General features: G+C 42.0%; 1 protein-coding gene across 1 annotated transcript in view; it reads right to left on the reverse strand.

Annotated features, from left to right (window-relative positions):
- Positions 1-22,938, reverse strand: part of PLEKHH2 (pleckstrin homology, MyTH4 and FERM domain containing H2) — a 111,198-nt gene that overhangs the window by 9,440 nt on the left and 78,820 nt on the right. Inside the window, exons 20-27 of the mRNA XM_002709902.5 lie at positions 21,361-21,540; positions 19,017-19,114; positions 17,142-17,319; positions 15,751-15,906; positions 14,218-14,315; positions 8,743-8,884; positions 3,376-3,521; positions 1,642-1,771 (exon numbers count right to left, since the gene is read on the reverse strand). Coding sequence (XP_002709948.1) covers positions 1,642-1,771; positions 3,376-3,521; positions 8,743-8,884; positions 14,218-14,315; positions 15,751-15,906; positions 17,142-17,319; positions 19,017-19,114; positions 21,361-21,540 — 1,128 coding nt within the window. The remainder of the gene's footprint in view (positions 1-1,641; positions 1,772-3,375; positions 3,522-8,742; positions 8,885-14,217; positions 14,316-15,750; positions 15,907-17,141; positions 17,320-19,016; positions 19,115-21,360; positions 21,541-22,938) is intronic.

The raw sequence follows: 22,938 nt of genomic DNA on the forward strand, positions 1-22,938 counted from the left end.
GACAGAAACTGACTATATAAGTTGAATTACATTCAATCTCTGCTATCATGAGAATTAAATTTTGACTGTTATCAGAAAGTCACTACAAGCTTTTCAAGGCTTCTTCCCAGTATGCCAGTTGTATACTTCTGGACCAGTTCAAAGGAGCAGCCTTCTTGGCGTCAGTGGAGAAACAGTATCCTACAACCTTGCATACTACTTCTTATGATGGGAATAATTTACCTGGCAGTAATAATAGAAAATCTGTCAACCAGCAAAATTACACAAATACCACAAATGTCATCTGGCCCTAGTCAACAGACAACATTTTGCACTGGTTTTTGCCATGAGCAGAGTAAAATAGTCAGTTTTCTGCATCCAAGGACACCAGTTATATGAGAAAATCTTCTCCGTTTGTATCTATGAAATCTGTTCTCTTTAAATTAATGAAACCTTTAAAAAGGCTATTCCTTATCACCATTAACAAACTAGGTATCCACAGACCAATAAAAGGAAAAGGAATTGGAATTGGATTTTCTTGATTGGCTGGGACTTGTATTCAACTAGGGGTGTGTTCAGTTTCCTGCGAATACAGAGAGATATACAGGAAGGATAGATACCTGAAAAAAAAAAATGTACTTTGGTCAACTACAGTTAATGTCAGCTCCCTGAATATAACATTGATTTTACACATGTTTAAAAATACTAACTTTACCATCTTTCTGTTAACTTAGCATACAGCTTCCAGTTCTATAGCAGAAATAATTTCTTGCTTAATGAAAGGGTCACTCAGAATCAGAGTTAGAAGATATGTTAGATTTTATTTGGTCCATCTCTGTTCATAACAGATGAGGAATCCGAGATCCAGAGAGGTTCACCAACTTGTCCAAGGCTGCACAACTATCAGCAAACATTTAATGCAATAATAATTATGTGCAAAGCATTATAACGGGCACCAGAGGAGGATTTTAGGGTCAATGGGTCTATACTCTCAAGGAGTATACAACTTCATAGTGAGGATAAAACACAGAAAAATATAGCACAAGACAGGATGTGCACGAAGACTCTGACAGAGTAAAAAGTGACCTGGTGGAACAGACACAGAAGAATTAGAAAGTGTGGTTTCTCCCCTGGGAAAGAGCTGGCCCTCCTTAGCAGGTGTGTCTGCAGCACTCTGTTTGTGTCACTCTTAACCATGTTTACCACACAGCGGCTCGTTTACAGATCTGCTGCAACTCTGGACTATAGTAAGTGAAGCAGTCCCACAAGTACCAGTACAACCTATCTGAAACTGTGGGTTTATGGATTCCCCAAGCTTAGCTCAACGGCAGACAGAACTCAGTCTTAAGAAAATGAGCAAATGAGTGAGTTAGTAAATGAATGAGTGCATGAAGAGAAGAAAGCAGGACTCGAGTGGTTACAGACCCGTGATCAGCCCAAGGAGTCTAAGCAATGGTTTAGGGTTTGGGGAAAGGTGAGCAGAGGGGAAAAGATGGAGATGCTTTCCTGCCCTTTCCCTAGTGTCCCTCTACTGTTTTCTTCAAATTCCTGAGAATTTCTCTTTGTTTTTAAAAAAGCAAAATACACTAAATCTTGGGGCAAATCTGGTCAATTATGTAAACCAAAGTTCTTATTTTGCATCTCCCTCCCATTCATTCTTACTTTTGCAAGAAACAACTTGGCACCAAAGAACGGCCATTTCCTGGCTACGGTCAAATAAATGCGCACACAGTCAGCCGCACTGTGTCCCCGGAGGGCCACCCATCTAGTGGACAGTCGCTGGCAAAGTTGCCTAAAAACAAAAGAAAGAAAGGAACAAAAGCAAAAACATACACAGTACATTATCCTCCCAAGATGGAATTCTCCTTGAGCCAGTTCTGACACAACTGTTGAAGGGCAGGCGTAGCCCAGATGTGACTCTCATCTCAACCTTGACTACTGTTTGTCCTTTCTGGAGCCTTCCTTCCACCAGATTCTCAGACCATCAGTGCTCTCAGCATGACCTAGGGACTATTCATTACACCTCCATCTCCCACCTCCTGGTAAATTTAAACAATCTGAATAGCTGACATCAAGCCTTAGTGTAAATTATTTAGAAGGTAATTTCTCAAGGTATTATTTTCATTTTTGAAGAAAAGTACAATAGTAGAGCCCTTGATGAATCCTTAATGGCAGAATTCTAAGTACCACCACTCCTGGCTTGAAGAGATGTCGGATGCAGGGAGAAACTTCAAATCACAAAGGCAACCAATTATTCTACATGGCAAAAGGCTGTTGTTTAGTGTTTCTGTTTTGAAAAGCTCATGGTAGATTGGAGTTGCCTCTATTTTTTTAAACTAACCAGCTTTTCTTTATAGCACTTTAGAATTGAAACTCCAAAGAACAGAGTTAACTGGGGCTGGTGTTGTGGCACAGCAGGTTAAGCTGCTGCTTGTGACAACAGCATCCCATGTTGGGGTGGTGGCCACTCTCCTTCAGATTCAGCTTCCTGGAAGGCAGCACAAAATGGTTCAAGTACTCAGGCCTCTGCTACCCATGGAGAGACCAGGATGGAGTTCCTGGGTGCTGGCTTCAGCTTGGCTGGACCTGGCTGTTGCAGCCATTGGGAAGTGAACCAGCAGATGGAAGGTGGGTCTCTCTCTCTCTCTCTCTCTCTCTTGTTCTGCATTTCAAATAAACAAATAAATAAATATTAATAAAAATTGAATTAATTAATTACTCTGAGACACAGAGAGCAGGCTTCCATCCACTGGTGCACTCCCCAGCTGCCTGAACTAGTCAGGGCTGGGTCGCGGCTGAAGCTGGGAGCCTACCTAGACCACAATCCCAGTTTCCCACATGAGTGACAGGAACTTGAAACACCATTGTTGGTGGAGTAAAAGTAGAGCCAGGAATTGAACCTAGGCACTACGGAACAGTGGCATCCGAACCAGTAGCTTAACCACTAGACCAAATGCCCACTCCAGCTGAGTTTTATTAAAACTACATTAAAAGTCTAGAGTAAGAGGAGAGGTTTTTTTTTTTCAATTTGTGGACAATGGAATATCATGAGATAAAAAAATTTTGGTAAATACTTTATAATAAACATTACTGTCCAATTCTACCCCCTCATTTATTATTTGGATTAATTTGGACAAGAATAAAATAAAAGTAGATTAAAATGAAAAGTAGACCTAAATTAAGGTAGACTATTTTCATTAAAATTTCAAAAGATAGATTCTAAAGCTTTTGGATATGTCTTAAATAAGAATATTTATAACTTCTTGGTGCTCAATAGTATTTAAAAATCTTGAGAAAATAATTGCAATTTTTGCACCTTAGAAATTTGAAAAGAAAAATATTACTAAAAACATTAATGTGACACCACACTCTACAGAGTTACAAATATTCCCTTACCTTAACTGTTCTTCAGAGCAGCCATCCCTATATCTTTTAGGATAAAATTTCTCTATGACTTGTTTTAGGGTTTGATTTGTTTTGCACTGGTTAGTAACATGTCCTGCTGGAGTTGAGAAAGGCCTTTCAAAATCTCCAATCTCTACCTAATTGGAAATCCAAAAAAGAGAAAATATTAACGCCAATGAGAGTTTTTAAAAAGCAAATCAGTTTTATTTTTTCTAAACATTCTTTATAATCATCTAATACCTAAACCTGCGTGATTATGGAGTTTAAACTCACACACAAGGACTAATATGCAATCTAAATTTCATTTAAATTGTAATTCTTTTTTTAAGATTTATTTATTTACATGAAAGGCAGAGTTTCAGTGAGGCAGAGACAGAGATAGAGAGAGAGAGAGGAGAGAGAGAGAGAGAGAAAGAAGAATTCCAATTCTTAAAAAGTCTAGAAATATTTCTGTTCCATTTCTACTCTAACCTTCCTAAGTCACTGATGCTATCTAGCAGCATTAATTGAAAGCGCTACTCTACTATTGTCTATAACATAAGACAATTTTTCATTTTAAGGTACCGTTTTAATTGCTAATAATAAAGTGAATTTGAAGTTTCAAATAAAAGGCAGAAAAATTGTACTTTTTAATGGTTTCTATGGAATGTAACAGATGCAATAACTATATTCTCATTACTTTTTTCCTAGATTTTCTCCATAAATGCTATTGTATTGACTCTTTCAGTTCCTTCAATCCTCTCTCTCTTTTGATACAAGAATGTTCAACTCTTTTTTTTAAGATTTATTTTATTTACTTGAGAGACAGAGTTACACAGAGAGAGGAAGAGACAGAGAGAGAGCTTCCATCAGCTGGTTCACTCCCCAAATGGCCACAACAGTCTGGCCCTGGCTGAAGCCAAGAGCCAGGAGCTTCTTCTGGGTCTCCCATGTGGGTGGCAGGGCCATCTTCCACTGCTTTTCCTAGGCCTTCATCAGGGAGCTGGATCAAAGTGGAGCAGCAGGAACGCAAACCGGCACTCATATGGGATGCCAGTGCTACAGGCGACAGCTTACCTCGCTACGCCACAACGCAGGCCCCAAGAATGTTCAACTGTTATTTCTACAAACAAACCACACAGAGACCATCCTCTACCAGAACATTCAATTACCTACCCACCAACTATCAACTCACCTGTCCATCTATTCATTCAAAATAATACTGAGTCCACATTATAAGTCAGGCATTGTGTGAGAAAGGAAATAGTTGAAGAATAGTCCCTACTTTCACGGAGTTTGCCGTCAAGTAAGGGAGACTGAGACACAGACAAATATTTGTGATAAACTGAGCTAAGTATCTTGTACAGGGTACCATAAAGGGTTTAAGGAAGAGGAAACTTTGGGGGACACTCAGGTGAATGTCTTTCTGAACATTCACGTCATTCCTATTGTACTCTCCAACAAACAGAAGGAAGATTCTACCAAGTCTGGAATGGTCTCACAGAGGGCCCCGGTATCTCCAGCCTCTGCCTCCAGGTAAGCTATTAGCCAGCTGGCAACTGTGATGCTGATCCGCAGAGTTCCTCTTTTCCAGTTCATAACCTGATCAGTTACTATGTAAGTCTTCAGCCAGCTTTGCGCTTACAGTCTATTCTTAGGACTGCTTGGGTTCTTTGATCCAGTTTCTTGGCTGCTTTTCTTGGCTTTGCTATTTAGTTCCCATGCTTCATTTTCCCTTGTATCTGTCAGTACCCATCCCCTACCTAGTCAACTACCCTTTTTAATTTCCTCGCACCAAATAAAGCCCATCCACTGTCTCTTCAAATATACTGAAATCCTTCCCCTCAGAGGTAGCACTCCCACAGCTGTCTGTGAAATCTGAGATCAAGACTTAACCTCCAGGGATGTGGCAGTTGGCCAAATAATGGTTAAAAAAGCTGTAGACTACTCATGGCAAACTTGTTTCATAGGGAAGTCTTTAATGGTATGTCCAAGTTCAGTATCTCCCTTCTCAGTGTCCGACAAACCACATGGCATAGAATGAACACAATCAATGTGCACAGACTAACTGAAAATCAACTCAGATAATTCCCAACATATTTTATGAAACATGCCACAATAGAAATTATAATTCTTCAAAGCTTAGGTTCCTTTAGTATATTTCATTTACCTTCACAAAAGCTATTCTAAGGAAAAGACATCAAAGAAGTTACTTAATTTCCCTTTTATTGATAGAAAAATTGAAAACACTATTTACTGGTTCACTCTCCAAATGCCTGCAGCAGCTAGGACTGGACTGCGGCCAACGCCAAGAGCCTAGAACCCAATCCAGGTCTCCCACATGGTTAGCAGGGACCCAAACACCTGAGCCATCACTTGACCCTTGAGTGGGGATTCAAACTCAGGTGCTCTGAGAAGGGATGCAGGCATCTTAACTGGTTTCTGAACCATCAGGCCAAACGTCTGCCCCAGCTTCCTGCACTCAGAGTTTCCTTAGGTGACATAAAATTATTGTAAAAGTGAACTAAACTACAATTCCTCCAAGAACACTAATGGGAAATGAACTATTTATAAGGCTGTCCTATAAATAAAGAACAAGTCTTTACCTTCCAAAAGGCCACAGTCAGCAGGGCAAAGGGGGAACAGGAATAGATAATTATGAACCATTGAGGTGAGGCCAGCAATAGATACATGTAGGTCATTACAGAAACCCTAAGAGGCAGGATTCAGGAAGCCTTCCTGGAATCAGCAAACTCATGAGTAAAATTAAAGGATAAAATGAAGCTAACAGTTGAAGGGATGGGGTTAGAGATGTTTCTTTTTTGTTGTTGTTGTTTGTTTGTTTGACAGGCAGAGTGGACAGTGAGAGAGAAAGACAGAGAGAAAGGTCTTCCTTTGCCGTTGGTTCACCCTCCAATGGCTGCTGTGACCGCTGTGCTGCGGCCAGCACATTGCACTGATCCGAAGCCAGGAGCCAGGTGCTTCTCCTGGTCTCCCATGGGGTGCAGGGCCCAAGCACTTGGGCCATCCTCCACTGTACTCCCTGGCCATAGCAGAGAGCTGGCCTGGAAGAGGGGCAACCGGGACAGAATCCGGCGCCCTGACTGGGACTAGAACCCGGTGTGCCAGCGCCGCAAGGTGGAGGATTAGCCTATTGAGCTGCGGCGCCAGCCGAGATGTTTCAAGCAATGGAGATATACTAGCGCACAGTTGTGGCACAGCGGGTTAAGCCACCCCAGCTTCCTGCTAATGTTCTTGGGAAAGCAGTGGAAGACGGCTCAAGTACTTCGGCCCTGCCACCCACGAGGAGCCCCAGATGAAGTTCTGGGCTGCTGCCTCCAGCCTGGACTAGCCCTGGCCATTGTGGCCATCTGGAGAGGGAACCAGTGAACAGAAATTCGCCACCCCTCTCTTCACCTCTGTCATTCTGCCTTCCAAATAAATAAATAAATAAATACTTTTTTGTTTGTTTGTTTTAAAGAATAGAAATAAACTAGTAGAGTATAAGAGGCAAGACAAAGTGAACCATACGCGAGTCAAGGAATTGTGCACACAGCCATACTTGAGACTTTATTGAAGCACAACTTCAGGGTAGGGAGTGTTGAGGCAGGAAAAGCAGGTGGAGTTCAATTCATAAAGTGCTCTGACATAGCCTCATTCACAATTTTGCTACATGTCACTTACTGGTACTGTAACAAATCTCCATGCAAAAATGATACTTCTTTTTAAAAAAATTTTACTTATTTATCTATTAGAGAGAGAGAGAGAGAGAGAGAGAGAGAGTGCTCCCCCATCATCTAGTTCACTCTCTAAATTGCCACAAGGAAGCCAGGAGCTGGGAACTCAATCAGGTTTCCCACATGGGTGGCAGCTTGAGCCAGTTGCTTGAACCATCACAGCAGCCTCCCACAGTCTGCATTAGCAAGAGCTGAAATCAAGAGCCAGGACTCCAATCCAGGCACTCAGATAAAGTCTTTTTTTTTTTTTAAAGATTTATTTATTTATGTAAAAGGCAGAGCTACAGAGAGGCAAAGGCAAAGAGAGAGAAAGAGAGAGAAAGAGAGAGAGAGAGAGAGAGAGAGAGAGAAAGAGAATTAGTCTTTCATCTTTCCATCTGCTGGTTTACTCCTGAGGTGGCTGCAACAACTGGAGCTGCGACGATCCAAAGCCAGGATCCAGGAGCTTCATCTGGGTCTCCCTCGTGGGTGCAGAGACCCAAGTACTTGGGCCATCTTCTACTGCTTTCCCAGGCCATTGCAGAGAGCTGGATCAGAAATGGAGCAGCCAGGACTGGAACCGGCGCCCATATGGGACGCCAGCACTACAGGTGGTGGCTTTACCCACTGTGCCACAGCGCTGGCCCCTCAGATAAAGTCATAAGCAGTGTCTTAACTGCTAGGTCAAATGCCAGCAGTTCAAGCGCACTTCTTGTCTCGCCCTTGAGATGTTGCTCTTGCCCCCATTCTGGGAGAAAGCACAAGCAGTGATATAAAGAGAGCATGTGTAGGTGTTCCAACTGAGAGTCCCAGCAGAATTTCCAACTAACAGTCAACATCACCCAGCAGACATGTGAGAGACAGCCTTCAAATGATTCCAGCCCTCAAGCTATGCCAGCTGATGCCATGGGAGGCAGAGACGAGCTGTCCTTTCACATTCAGGCCTCAGTCACTGTTTTAAGAGACTGAGATGTGGGGTCATTTGTTATGCAGTAGCAAATAACTAGAAAAACTGCACTAGTGTCTTTGTGAAGAATAAATTTGTGGGAGATCAGACCAGAGAAGGGCATGCTGGTTAGAAGCCAACTAAAGGAGACCTGGAAGGATGTGACATTGGTCTGACCATGGCAATGATAGTCAGTTTGGAGGGCAGTGAACAGAGTAAAGAATATGGAGTTAACAACTGGTAGGACGTGGTGACTGGTGGGAAAGGGTGAAAGAGAGAAGTATACTTCTATTTTGATTAAGTCATTATTTACTGTATATGTATATGTTTATAGAAGGCTGAACTTAACCCTAGTGGATACGATAGATAAATCAAAGAAAGTACTCTAATCTTCCCAAAGATCGAGCCCTGTTAGATTACTGAGCACTTTCAGCACGCATCCTCAGGCCACAGCTGGGATTCCTTTACCAGCTGTAACACCTAGTGGTACATGTTCAGCGAGGTTCTCTTCCGGGACTTCTATCTCATCCCGCCCCACTGCAATGGTCAGCAACTCACAGCCACACTGTAACCACAGTATCTCAGTTTTAAGGTGCTGGTCATAGCAAAGTGAATTTAAAGAATTACTGGCAGTATATTGTTTTTGCTACATTTAATTCAGTGTGGAATTAGCATCTTATCAATTCATTATACTCTTCTACAGAACATGGAAGTTACCTGAGCTAAAAGAGCTGCCATTTCCAACGCAAGATCCTTGTTCAGAGGAAAAAGTCCATTTACTATTTGATCATTTGTCTGATACATTAACAGCAGCTTTTCTCTGTCAGTCTCTCCACGAGCTTGCATTGAGAAATATAGTCTGTAAAAAATGAAATTTTTTGTTATATGGGAAATTTTTTTTTTTTTTTGATAGGCAGAGTGGACAGTGAGAGAGAGAGACAGAGAGAGAAAGGTCTTCCTTTGCCGTTGGTTCACCCTCCAATGGCCGCCGCTGCAGCCGGCGCACCGCGCTGATCCGATGGCAGGAGCCAGGATCCAGGTGCTTTTCCTGGTCTCCCATGGGGTGCAGGGCCCAAGCACCTGGGCCATCCTCCACTGCACTCCCTGGCCATAGCAGAGAGCTGGCCTGGAAGAGGGGCAACCGGGACAGAATCCGGCGCCCCGACCGGGACTAGAACCCGGTGTGCTGGCGCCGCAAGGTGGAGGATTAGCCTATTGAGCCACGGCGCCGGCTGTTATATGGGAAATTTTTATGAAGGAAGAAAGTAAAGATAAACCCAGAGAACTGTTCTCTGTCATCTGCTCAGCAAAATGAGGAAGAACTGGTTTTGAGTTGAGGCTGAAGATCTCTTTTAGTTATTTTATGGTTTTTAAATTATTTTATCATTATTTTTAAAGATTTATTCATTTATTTGAATTTGAAAGACAGAGTTGAGCCGGCGCCGTGGCTCAATAGGCTAATCCTCCACCATGCGGCGCCGGCACACCGGGTTCTAGTCCCGGTCAGGGCGCCGGATTCTGTCCCGGTTGCCCCTCTTCCAGGCCAGCTCTCTGCTATGGACAGGGAGTGCAGTGGAGGATGGCCCAGGTGCTTGGGCCCTGCACCCCATGGGAGACCAGGAAAAGCACCTGGATCCTGGCTCCTGCCATCGGATCAGCACGGTGCGCCTGCTGCAGCGGCGGCCATTGGAGGGTGAACCAACGGCAAAGGAAGACCTTTCTCTCTGTCTCTCTCTCTCACTGTCCACTCTGCCTGTCAAAAATAAAAAAAAAAAAAAAAAAAAAAAAAAAAAAAAAAAAAAAAGAAAGACAGAGTTACAGAAAGAGCAGGAGAGACAGAGACAGAGAGATCTACCATCCACTGGTTGGTTCACTCCCCAAATGAGGCATTGGCCAGGGCTGGGCCAGGCTGAAGTCAGGAGTCAGGAACTTCTTCTGGGGCTACCACATGGATGCAGGGGCCCAAGCACTTGGGCTGTCTTCCACTGCTTTCCCTGGCACATTAGCAGGGAGCTAGATCAGAAGTGGAGAGCCAGGCCATGAACTGATGCCCAGATAGGATTCCAGTGTAGCAAATGGCATCTTAACCCGCTTAGGCCACAACATCAGCCCCCTCCAAATTTACTTTTTATATCCCTCTTGACAGGAAATACCTCCATTCCTGGCTTGGGCCTCAGCCCAGCCCTGACTGTGGGAGGCATTGGGGAATGAACTAGTGGATGGGAGCTCTCTTTCTGTCTCTCAAATAAATACATACATAAATATTTTTAAAAAGAATTATCTGGGGGCTAGCACTATGATGTAGCAGGTAAAGCTGTCACCCCAGTGCCGGCATCCCATATGGGCACCAGTTTGAGTCCTGGCTGCTCCACTTTCAATCCAGCTCTCTGCTATGACCTGGGAAAGCAGTAGAAGATGGCCCAAGTGCTTGGGCCCCTGCACCCATATGGGAGACCCAGAAGAAGCTCCTTGCTCTTGGCTTCGGATCAACAACCATTTGAAAGATTCAAGGCTTTAGCCTCCTGTTCTTGCAGTCACTAATGGCCCCAGGGGAAGACTGCCAACAATGGAAACAGTTATTCCAGGAGTACTCTACTAGATGTCCATGCATGGATGTCTATACAATCTTGCTGATCTTTAGAAATTTGTAATTTAAAATGTGTTGTTTATTTATTTCACAGGCAGAGAGAGGAGGAGGGAGAAAGAAGATAGACAGAGCTCTCATCTGCTGGTTCACTCCCCAAATGCTTTCAATTGCTGGGACTGGGCCAGGTGGGTGGCAGTGAGCCAACTTCTTGAGCCATCACCTGCTGCCTCTCAGGGTGTGCATTAGCAGGAAGCTGGAATCAGGAGTGGAGGTGGGATTTGAACCCAGGCACTCTGATTTGGGATTTTGACATCTCAACCCGGCATCTTTACTATGTCACATGTCTGTCTTGGAAATGTATGATTTTTAAAATCCTAGCAACCAAAGGTTCATGGTCACCTTCTTATTACTTAGAACTCTGGCAAATCATCACAACTCATGAACCCTTGAACAAAGAAACTCCAATTTTTCACAACCACCATTGATTCAGAACAAAGGATTTAGTAGGTGACCCTTTAATTGCTGACTATATGAGAGGAAGAAGAATGTACCATAATTATTTACCCATTCCCTTTTATTTTTTTAAAAGATTATTTATTTGAAAGGCAGAGTTAGAGAGAGAGAGAGAGAGAGAGAGAGACAGAATTGTCCATCCACTTGTTCCCTCCTCAAATGGCTGCAACAGCCAAGGCTAGGCCAGGGCAAAGCCAGGAGCTGGGAGCCAGGAGCCAGAAGCCAGGGATCCCACCTGAGTACAGGGGCCCAGGGACTTGGACTTTCTTCTGCTGCTTTCCCAGGCACATTAGCCAGGAGCTGGATCTGAAGTGGAGCAGCCAGGACTTGAACTGGCACCCACAAGGAATGTCAGCATTGCAGGCAGCAGCTTTATCCACTATGCCACAATGCCGACCCTCCTCCATTCTCTTTAAATAAACATGTAAATTTCCTCCCACCTTTTCACTATTATTAAAAATGTGGTAAAGAAGATATTAAAACATATTGAGACAGTCTGCCCACTTTTGTGGGTTTTTCTGTGAATAGATGATCAGGAAAATAACTGAACTGGATCAAAGTCTGTAACATTCTGTAGGTACTAGAGCAGTTTCACTTCTTTATTTTTTATTTTTTTTATTTTTTTATTTTTTTGACAGGCAGAGTGGACAGTGAGAGAGAGAGACAGAGAGAAAGGTCTTCTTTTGTTGTTGGTTCACCCTCCAATGGCCGCCGTGGCTGGCGCGCTGCAGCCGGCGCACTGCACTGATCCGATGGCAGGAGCCAGGAGCCAGGTGCTTCCCTGGTCTCCCATGGGGTGCAGGGCCCAAGCACCTGGGCCATCCTCCACTGCACTCCCTGGCCACAGCAGAGGGCTGGCCTGGAAGAGGGGCAACCAAGACAGAATCCGGCGCCCCGACCGGGACTAGAACCCGGTGTGCCGGCGCCGCAAGGCGGAGGATTAGCCTAGTGAGCCGCGGCGCCGGCCCAGTTTCACTTCTTACATTCCAATTTTAAGTCCATGAACATCTTACAAAAGTAGGCCTCTGAAATTCCACTAGGTTCTGATGCTGACATTTTATTTATTTATTTATTTTTAAAATTTATTTACTTATTATTTGAGCGGTAAAGTTATGGACAGAGAGAGAGAGAGACAGAGAGAAATGTCCTCCATCCAATGGTTCATTTCCCATATGGCCTCAATGGCCAGAGCTGGGCTGATCTGAAGCCAGGAGCCAGGAGCTTCTTCCAGGTTTCCCACACAGGTACAGGGGTCCAAGCATTTGGACCATCCTCTACTGCTTTTGCAGGCCATGGCAGAGAGCTGGACCTGAAGAGGAGCAGCCTGGATATGGTGCCCATATGGAAACTTAGCCCACTATGCTGTAGCGCCATCCCCTGATTCTCACATTTTATAGATTTCTTAATTTATAAGGTATAAAACTCAAATCAAATCCACAAAATACCATCATTTTGGTATAGTGACTGTGAACTGGTCAGTTACCAGTGTTTACTAAGTACCGTCACCTACCAACAAATGAACAAAAAAAAGTAAGTTTAAAAAGAAGGAAAGAAAATCTGGTTTCTGACCATAAGCCAATGTGCATTGACATTTTATCTGCCAAGCACAGGAATGGTCTCCAGTTCTCCTGGCACCTTCTCACTTCCTAAAAAGCTGTGCGGCCTCCCTCTGCAGGCCTCTGAACACCAGGCCCGCCTTGACCTTGGGGAAGCATCAATTCCTCATAGAAGCCTCTGAAGTCTGCAGGGTAGGTGAGCTCACACCCTTCCTCTGGCGAAGTTAATGTGTAAGCGCATGTTCATTAGAGCAAGCACATGATTAACAACTGCCTTCCTCACGAACTGTAAATCTGAAACGTCATGCATTGGCTCTACCTGTATGTTTATTGCCATTTTTCCCAGAACATCTAGCAAAGAGGCTGCCTAAAACTGAGAGAAAACAAAAAAGAAAGAGGGGCCGATGTTGTGACGTAGCAGGTAAGGCGGCCTGATATGCGACCATCCCTTATGGGCACTGGGACGTGTACCTGCTGCTCTGCTTCTGATGCAGCTCCCTGCTAATGGCCTGGGAAAGCAACAGAAGGTGGCTCAAGTGCTTGGGTCCCTGACACATGGGAGACCTGAAAGAAGTTCCAGCCTCCTGGCTTTTGGCCTGGCCCAGTCCTGGTCATTGTGGCCATCTGGGGAGTGGACCAGCAGATGGAAGATCTCTCTCTCTCCACCTCTTCCTCTCTCATTGTTAACTCTTTCAAATAAATAAATAAAACTTAAAAAAAAAAAGGAAAAGAGAATGTGAAGGAATAAGAATGAATGCATACGAATACATCATGTCTAAAAGACTTGGGCAAACGGTTATTTCTTCTTACTACAGATCTACAGTACAGTATTTGCATATTCAGTCCTTATAAAAATGTAATAATAGTGTTAAATGGACTTTTGAAAGTGAAAAATTCATCCTTGTATCAACCAACTTAAGAGAGCAGCTATTTTTTCTAATCTTTGTGCAGATACATTTTTTTTTTTTTTTTTTTTTTTTTGACAGGCAGAGTGGACAGTGAGAGAGAGAGACAGAGAGAGAAAGGTCTTCCTTTTGCCGTTGGTTCACCCTCCAATGGCCGCCGCTGCAGCCGGCGCACCGCGCTGATCCTGGCAGGAGCCAGGAGCCAGGTGCTTTTCCTGGTCTCCCATGGGGTGCAGGGCCCAAGCACCTGGGCCATCCTCCACTGCACTCCCTGGCCATAGCAGAGAGCTGGCCTGGAAGAGGGGCAACCGGGACAGAATCCGGCGCCCCAACCGGGACTAGAACCCGGTGTGCCGGCGCCGCAAGGTGGAGGATTAGCCTATTGAGCCACGGCGCCGGCTCTGTGCAGATACATTTTTATAAAATATAATTTTTCATGACATTCAGAGACTAGAGTTGGGAACAAAATTTTATGTGATAGTTTCTCCCTAGAGAAAGAGTTATCATTTATATAAATACGAAGTATAAGTGAGTATTATAATTTCCAAGGTTATTCAGTAGGAAACCAAATTGTAGTTACATGATTTGAACCTGGCTATGGCCTCCCACTCTGCCACTGGATCTTACACACCTGTTTTTGTAAGTCAGCCGCACAGTTCTTGTACCTTCACATTTCCCAGGGTGCTGTTCTTTGGAAGCTTGTTCCCATTTAGAGATAATGTCACAAATCTAGAAGGGAAATGGAAAACTGAGATTTATGGGACATTTCAGATCAAGATTTTCTGAAAAGTGTATTTGTAGACTGGACGTTTTCAATTACTGTGATCAGGTCAAATCTGCTCAAGCTCTTTGCTTCCAGCCTCTGTGCAATTCTGAGTTTAGGATTTAATTATGCATTGCTCTTTGGCCAACTTACCCTTTTGAATACACATTAACTTTGGACTGTGGCCTTGAATTTTTTAGTCAAAAAGGAATCTTAATGAAGGACTGGATGAAACTGGAAACTAGAAGATTCCAAGGATTTTTTCATGATTTGATCACTGAAGAACTAACTTTTCCACCTTCTAAGTTTACAAAGATTGGAATAACAAGTTATACCAAAGAAATCTGAAATACAAAGAAAGGGCCTAGGGCCAGAAATAGTTGTCTGATTTTGGGCAATCTCCTCATTTGCAAGAAAAGTCGACTGTTGTCTGAGGTGCCTAGTGTTTCTATAATTCTGTATTTCTAAACTTTAAAAAAACCTTGTTCCACAGGTCTTTTTACTCATCCTTCAAATTCCAGCTCAGGTCTTCCCAAACTTACAGTGTGGAACTTAATCTCTCCCTCTGTACAAAGTTCACAACACTATTAAAATATTTATCACCCTAGTTTAAGATTATCATTGTGTAAATCTGCTCTTTCCTAGGCAAATTATAAGTTCTCCATGGACAGAAACCTATTTTTCACCCTTCTTGTATTCCCCATGGGGTTCAGCCCAGACCCTGGGACACAACAGTTGAATAAATGAAAGAAATGGAAAATCATTTTATCAGTGGTTTTACACTTTTACTCTTATTACTCTAGCATTCAGAGGTTATCAATCTTTTTCCTCTCTTTCACATGGAGATGTGTGTGTGTAGACTATGCACTGAGTATTTTCTTGTTGGGGCCAGTGCTGTGATGAAGTAGGTTAAGCCTCTGACTGTGGTGCTGGCATCCCATATGGGCACAGGTTTGAGTCCCGGTTGTTCCACTTCTAATCCAGAACCCTACTAATGGCCTGGGAAAGCAGCAGAAGATGGCCCCAGTGCTTGGGCCCCTGTACCTACATGGGAGATCCAGATGAAGCTCCTGGCTTCAGCCTGGCCCAGCTCTAGCCATTGTGGCCTTCTGGGGAGTGAACCAACAGATAGAAGACCTCTCTCTCTCCTTTTCTCTGTAACTCTGCCTCTCAAATAAACAAACAAATCTTAAAACAAAACAAAACAAACAAACAAAAACTCTGAATTTTACTGTTTGGCCAAAGTCTGAAAATTTTTTAAACAATTTTAAAGGTTAGGTTCAAAATAACATTCTGTTTTGTTCTGTTTTGAAAAATTCCTAAACTAAGCTTCTTGCAAAGAGTAAAGAGCAGGTTTTTTGCTGGTGGCTGGCTTTGGTTCCTTCTAGGTCTTGCTTGTACCTTGATGTTTCCTTGAAGACAGTGCTCTAAATCTCGGCCAGAAGGGTCATCTGTGAACAAAGCAAACCCAGACTGGGCTGGCTTCCTCATTCCTGTGTCCTGGTTCAATGTATTCAGAAATTCTTCCACTGTGGTAGATGCATCAAACCCAACTACCTAGACAGAAATAACAAAGCAGTTCTCTTAATATAAAGTGTACAAATTTCAAACTGAGTTTGCAGTAAGGAGACAGGGCACATTTGAAGCATAATTAATGATAACATTTATTTTTCTAGGTGCTTTAGCTTTTTTCCCTAAAGCTTCACTGGAGAACATTGACAAGGTTACTTACAGCTTGCTGTAAAAATTCAAAAATCTCAGCTTCAGCCAACAGACAAGAATTTAAAATAGACCATTTGACAGCTACAGACAACTTGCAGAAACATTATCTTACCCATTAGAAACAAGCCAAGAACTATCATTCAGTATGCAATGTTTAAGCAAATGAAAGGAAACAAACAGGAAATGCATTTAAAATAAAGGAATATGTATTTAACGCCTGTGTCCTTACTTAGCTGAATTCTGTGATAAAAGGCTGCTGGCTCCAAAGACTAATTACTAGCTTTGGAACAGTTAAGAAGTAAGCACCTGGATCTGAGAGTTGGGAGGGTCCAGGAAAGTTTTTCCAAATAATTTCTGCACTTTGGAGATTTAAAAAGGTAGTAGGGGTCGGAGTTTGGCATAGCAGTTAGGATGTGGCTAGGGACGCCCGCATCCCACAAAGGAGCCTGGGTTCCGGCTCTGGCTGTTCTTCCAATTCTAGCTTCCTGCTAATGTACACCATGGGAGGTAGCAAGTGATTGCTCAAGTACTTGGGTGCCTGGCACCTACAAAGAAGACATGGATGGTTTCTGAGCTGCTGGCTAAAGCCTGGCCAAACCTTGCTTGTTACAGGCATTTCAGAAGTGAACTCGTGGACAGAAGATCTCTCTCTGCCTTCCAAATAAAACAAAGATAAATAAAAATTTATAAATGATCATAAAATTGTACACACAGATGTTAGTAACTATTTTACTCACTTAGTAGTTGCATTGATGGTGAAAACCTTGACCAAAGTGTTTTTTGTTTATTCCATCAGAATCATAATGGCAGTGAAATCTATCCCTTAATTGGTTCAATATGAATTTGTTTTTAGTGTGAATTTTTTTTTTTTTTTTTTTTTTTTTTTTTTTTTTAGCAAAACTGCTTCAAACTCAGCTGTTCTAATAGATGATCTGATAGATCTGGTGCAGGTTTATCACTGCTAGCTGCTGCCAAAGGGAGGCGGACAGTCTCACCGGCCTGTTCCATGGAGCCTACACGTACGGTTCTTGGCTGAGCAAGTTTTTATTTCAGTACAAATGGTAGCCTACCTGATATATCCCATTCATGAAGTGCACTGGTATACTGAAGGGCAAAGAATGATGATAAGGGTTTCGAAGAAGGGTTGAAAGAATTTCCATTCTTGAGGGTCGTGCTTCCCGATCACCATTTTGCTGGGTTCTTTCCACACATCGCTGGCAGTAAATGGCATATTTTCCAAATTCAGTCCTGTAATACAAAACTTAAAATAAAACTTGAAGAATAAATTTAATTGAGACAATCTAAAATATGCAACCATTAATAAAGGGCCCCTTGAGGTACACTGTTACAATGAATGATGCTAATGTTGGCAGTAATTTTCCTTTCTGAATGATTCCAAACTGCTGTAACTTTTCTCAAATTTAATGTCTGCTTTAGCAACTGAGTGACTGAAACATCCCTATGAAGTGTTCTTCATCTTTATTGTATTAGAGTCGCATTACCAGTCATTATACAGTCAATACATAGTGATGCCATTAAGAAACAGAAAATACTTGTATGGAGACTGGTAAAGGATGTCTTTAAAACAGGATGCAGGCCGGCGCCGTGGCTCACTAGGCTAATCCTCCGCCTAGCGGCGCCGGCACACCGGGTTCTAGTCCCGGTCGGGGCACCGGATTCTGTCCCAGTTGCCCCTCTTTCAGGCCAGCTCTCTGCTGTGGCCAGGGAGTGCAGTGGAGGATGGCCCAAGTACTTGGGCCCTGCACCCCATGGGAGACCAGGAGAAGCACCTGGCCCCTGCCATCGGATCAGTGTGGTGCGCCAGCCACAGCATGCTGGCCGCAGCGGCCATTGGAGGGTGAACCAACGGCAAAGGAAGACCTTTCTCTCTCTCTCTCTCTCACTGTCCACTCTGCCTGTCAAAAATAAATAAATAAATAAATAAAAGCACAGGATGCAACAGAGTTCTCTTTTAAAGAACATGCAGGTTAATTCCCGACTGCCTAACAAGCTGAGAAAATGTTTTAAAACAAAAATGAAAATGTATTTTCCTTCTTTAACCCATATACACACACTTGTTAAAAAATATTGAATGTTAAAACCACCAGATAAAGAAATGTAAAAGTTGGATAAAGGTCTTATTTGACCTCATTTATTCTATATAATTTTTATTCTGTTTATAAAGTCAAATTGATAATATGCTAAATATATTTGTATTCAAGTGCCTTCAAGGCAGACCTAAAGGGTCACCCTCAGTGACAGCAACTGAAAGCACATGACCTTGATCACAGTGCCCCAAAATGTAGAATGAGCTGCAGGCTGTTTTCCTATTGCTTCCAAGTTGTTTTTGTTTTACTGTGTGTGTGTGTGTGTGTGTTTGAGTCACAGGATCTATTTAAGCAGCCCAACACTAGCCTCGGGTAGGACAAAATGATTCTGGATAAGCCTTGGCTGAATGCTCCTGAGTCCCATTGCAAGAAAGCCATTCAGAAAGGTGGATTTTTCAAGGGAATACAAATGCTGAATGTAATTCAAATACATCCAATTATAGAAGAAGGGAAGACCATTTGGGAAAGTTTTCCACATCAAAGAATTCAAGGGGAGGAAAATAGTAAACGGGAAAACTAAGGAAACAAAATAGTTGCTTTGACTGAATGAACACCAACTAATGTTAAGTCATTCATACCGGAAACACACACAGACTTTTCACTTAAAAATATTCTTTGTCAGTTTTTCTAGCTTTTATTATAATCGTCCAAAAGATTAACAACACAAGGGAAACCTATTCCAAGCTCTACCTAAAATGATAACCAAAGGCTTCCTGTATCCATATTTGTGTCACACATTCTTCTGAAAGTGTACCTGGCAGGATATTAAATACTTATGATTTATTGTAGATTTTCAGAGGCCACAGAAACGGTTCAGCGGGCTAGTTTTCTGCACACCTGGAATCTGCATTCCTCTTTAGATGGAGCCTGAGGAGCCACAGGAAAGGATGATGGGGGAGGAAGAGCCCAACACAGAGCGCCAAGAGCTGCCAGCCCTGGGCAAAGAGAGGGACCACAAGTTAGATCTCCCATGATGGTCAGAGGTGTGGCTGGAGGAGGCTGGGAGAGCACCGGTGGATGATGGTCTCCCTTCACCAAAAATGTCTTGCTCCTTCCATATATATATGTGTGTGTGTGTGTGTATGTATATAAATATATATACACATACACACATATATATATATGGAAGGAGCAAGACATTTATATAAATATATATTTGTTGAGAATACTCATCACATATTAAAAACATAAACAATTATTAGATCAGATCCATGGATCCATCTAGTAGTGGATATGGTTGTCTGCAACTGAGACACAAAAGCTAAGTGGACATGTAGATCTCTTGACATCACACTCAAAGACTAAGACAGCATTCCTTTTTTTGTTCATTTACATACTTATTCATGGAAATTTAAAAGCTTTGAGAAAGGCAGGTTGGTTGCAAAATAATAGAAAACCATATACCCTAACCAAGACTCACCTACCCACACATGCGTACATATAGACAGATAGACACACATGAAGGGCAAGTATAAAAAATACTAACAGAAGTTATATTTAAGTAACAGGATTACATGTGATTTTTATTTTTTCATTGCTCGGTTCTATGTTCTCTTTTCTATATTTTTTTCAGTAAGTGAGTACAACTATATAGAAATGGAGAGGTGAATGGGCACAGTCCCTGACCTTGAGGAGCCTCCAGTATAGTAGAAGACAGTTATGCATTTAAACAGTAAATTAGGGGGCTGGCTCTGTGGCATAGCAGGTTGAAGTCCTGGCCTGAAGCACCAGCATCCCATATGGATGCCGGTTCAAGTCTCAGCTGCTCCTCTTCCGATCCAGCTCTCTGCCATGACCTGGGAAAGCAGTGGAAGATGGCCCAAATCCTTGAGCCCTTGTACCCAGGTGGGAGACTCGGAAGAAGCTCCTGGCTCCTGGCTTTGGATCGGTGCAGCTCTGGCCGTTGCAGCCATCTGGGGATTGAACCAGTGGATGGAAGACCTCTCTCTCTGTCTCTACCTCTCTCTGTAACTCTTTCAAATAAATAAAATAAATCTTTAAAAAACAAATAAACAGTAAATTAGAATACAGTATAGTGATATCATGTGTTAATTTTTCAAAAGTATAACCAACGGAGGGAATGCTGGAGAAGTCAGGAAAGGAGCCACACAGAAGATGTTGCTTGGACTGGATGGTAAATTCTACAGGTGGGAAGGAAGAAGAGCCATCCAGGTAACAGAAATACTGACAGGTACAAGGTAGACAAATTGCAAAGGCAGGATGTGACTGAACAGGGAGAGGTTATTCATTCACTGTGCGCTGGAGGCAGGAAGTAGAGAAAGGGGAGCCCAGTAGAGTCAGAGTAGGAAGGGCTCTTGACACAAAGCAAGGGTTTCAGAACCCCTCTTATGCACAGGCCCCCATCAGGCCCTGGGAAGGAAGGGCCCTATTGACTGTATTCATATTATAAACATGGCAAAAGTGTGCAAAAGCAATATAACTTGAACTTTCTTTCTTAAAAGAGTTTCCAAGTCCCTCAAAAGTTGGATTCAATCCCAATTCCTGTGTGCTAGGGTAAGAGATTTATGTTTTATTCGGAGGTTAACAGGGATCAATTTGCAAAGATGAAAACAGGCATTCATAAGAGAGGGAACACAAATGACTACAGAACACCTGAAAAATATACTCAGTTTTATAAATAATTGAAGAAATGTATCCCAAATCAATAACAAACTACCACCTTTCCCCTAGAGAGAATTTAGAACTGAATATTGTTGAAGAAATACAGAAAAATTCTAGAAGTGTATTCAAAGGGATTTACTGTACATGAGATTTTGTATCTGTACATGAGATTTTGATTGAAAGATATCTATTATAGAGGTAATATTATAGGAAATATAACTGTAAAAAATAAATGTATAATAATTGATATTCATAAGATCATTAATGCTTAGAAGAATGTTTAAGGATATAGGGGAAATGAATATTTATATAATTTATAAAGAGTGATATGCACTGCAGTGATATAAAAAACTGAGAGTGTGCATACAGCTATACACACATCTTCATTTATATATAATCGTATAAGCAAAAGGATATAGATCAAAATATTAATAGCTGTTTTTCCTTTCATACTTTTGTATTTTCTAAATGTCTGTTTTGAATGTATGAATGTTATATCATCCTTATAATCAGGAAAACAACATCATTTAAAAGTGCACGGCTATGCATCAATATATACCTGCAGTGGTCCTGGCTGATTCTGCGGCTGTCTTCGTCTTGTCTGTTTGATAAGCTGACAGCAAATTTCATTCTGCAACTCAGGATGTGTCAGGCAGATTTGTAAAGCACTCTGGGCTAGAGATATGTGGTAATCAATGGCAGGAGAGTCAACCGCTGCATTGATAAAAAGCTGGCAGGTCTGAATTAAACACACATAAAGACATACTCAAGGTAAGAAACCATTGCATTTATCCTGCATGAATTCTACTGACTCTCGCTTAGTAAGTTTCTGTTTACAATGGAAAAAGATATAATATTAATCAAAAGAAATCTGGAGTGGCTACAATAATAGTCAACTAAGTATGTTTTAAAGCAAGAAATTCTTCCAGAGATAAATACGCTCATTTTATAATGAAAATGGGACTAGGTCACGTTCAGACATATCAATTCTCAACATTTAAGTAGTTCATAATAGAGCTTCAAAATGCATATTAGTTACATCCAATTTAAAAAGTCATCGTACTTTTCATCTCTAAAAGTTCAGTGTGGGTCTTCTCGGTACTTCCCATTACTCTCCTTACAATGCTCATGCTTCTGGAACGTATGAAGTGTGGTAGCCAGTCTCCAGGATGGCTCCCTGGGATCTCCACCTCCTGATAACACATATGCTTTCTCTAGAAATACGATGTTTGCTTTTAGCTTAGATACACACATTTTACCATTTTAAGGAAGTATCTGTTCACTGCTATTTCATGAACATTGAATTTATCAAATGCTTTTTCAATATCAACAGATGATTATCTATTAATAAACAATATTAATAAGTCTCCTAATATTTAATCATCCTTTATTTTCTAAAATAAATTCATCCTTGTCATGATTTAGTACCCTTTTAATATGATGCTGGATTATGATTGCTAATATTTTGTTTTTGCATATGTACTCTGTTTTATATAATATTTGTTGGGATTTGATATCAAAGTAATATTTACTTCACAAAGAAAATATGATGGTAGGAAGACTGAGATTTTCATCAACATAATCCAACACCAAAGAGAGGCGGGGATGGGAAAATAAAACAAAATAAGTGATGTGCTAATGGCTGTGGACATGAGTAATGACTATCTGAGACCTCATTAATACAAGTGTTTGCTCCACCCTTACTCATGTACATATTTACAATTTCCCAAAATCAAACAAAATATGGACAATTTACTTCTATTTTGATGCATTACAACAACTTACACAACACTGAAACTATCTACACATAAAATTTGGTCAGTTCCTCTCAAGATTTTTCTTTTCTTATGGAATCAATTTTGGTAATTTGTTTTCTTATAAAATTGATCAACTGAAGGGCAGCCATTTGGCACCTGGGACACCTGCATCCCATAATGGAGAGCCTGATTCAAGATGCAGCTCCACTTTCAATTCAGCTCCCTGCTGATGCACACCCAGGAAGACAGCAGATGATGGCTCAAGTACTTGAGTCTCTGCAACCCCATGGGAGACCCAGATGAAGTTCCTGGCTCCTGGTTTCAGCCTGGCCCAGTCCCAGCTATTGATGACATTTGGAGAATGAACCAGTGGATGGAAG

The sequence above is a fragment of the Oryctolagus cuniculus genome, chromosome 2 (genome assembly GCF_964237555.1).
Source record: "Oryctolagus cuniculus chromosome 2, mOryCun1.1, whole genome shotgun sequence".
In the NCBI taxonomy this organism is placed as follows: domain Eukaryota; kingdom Metazoa; phylum Chordata; class Mammalia; order Lagomorpha; family Leporidae; genus Oryctolagus; species Oryctolagus cuniculus.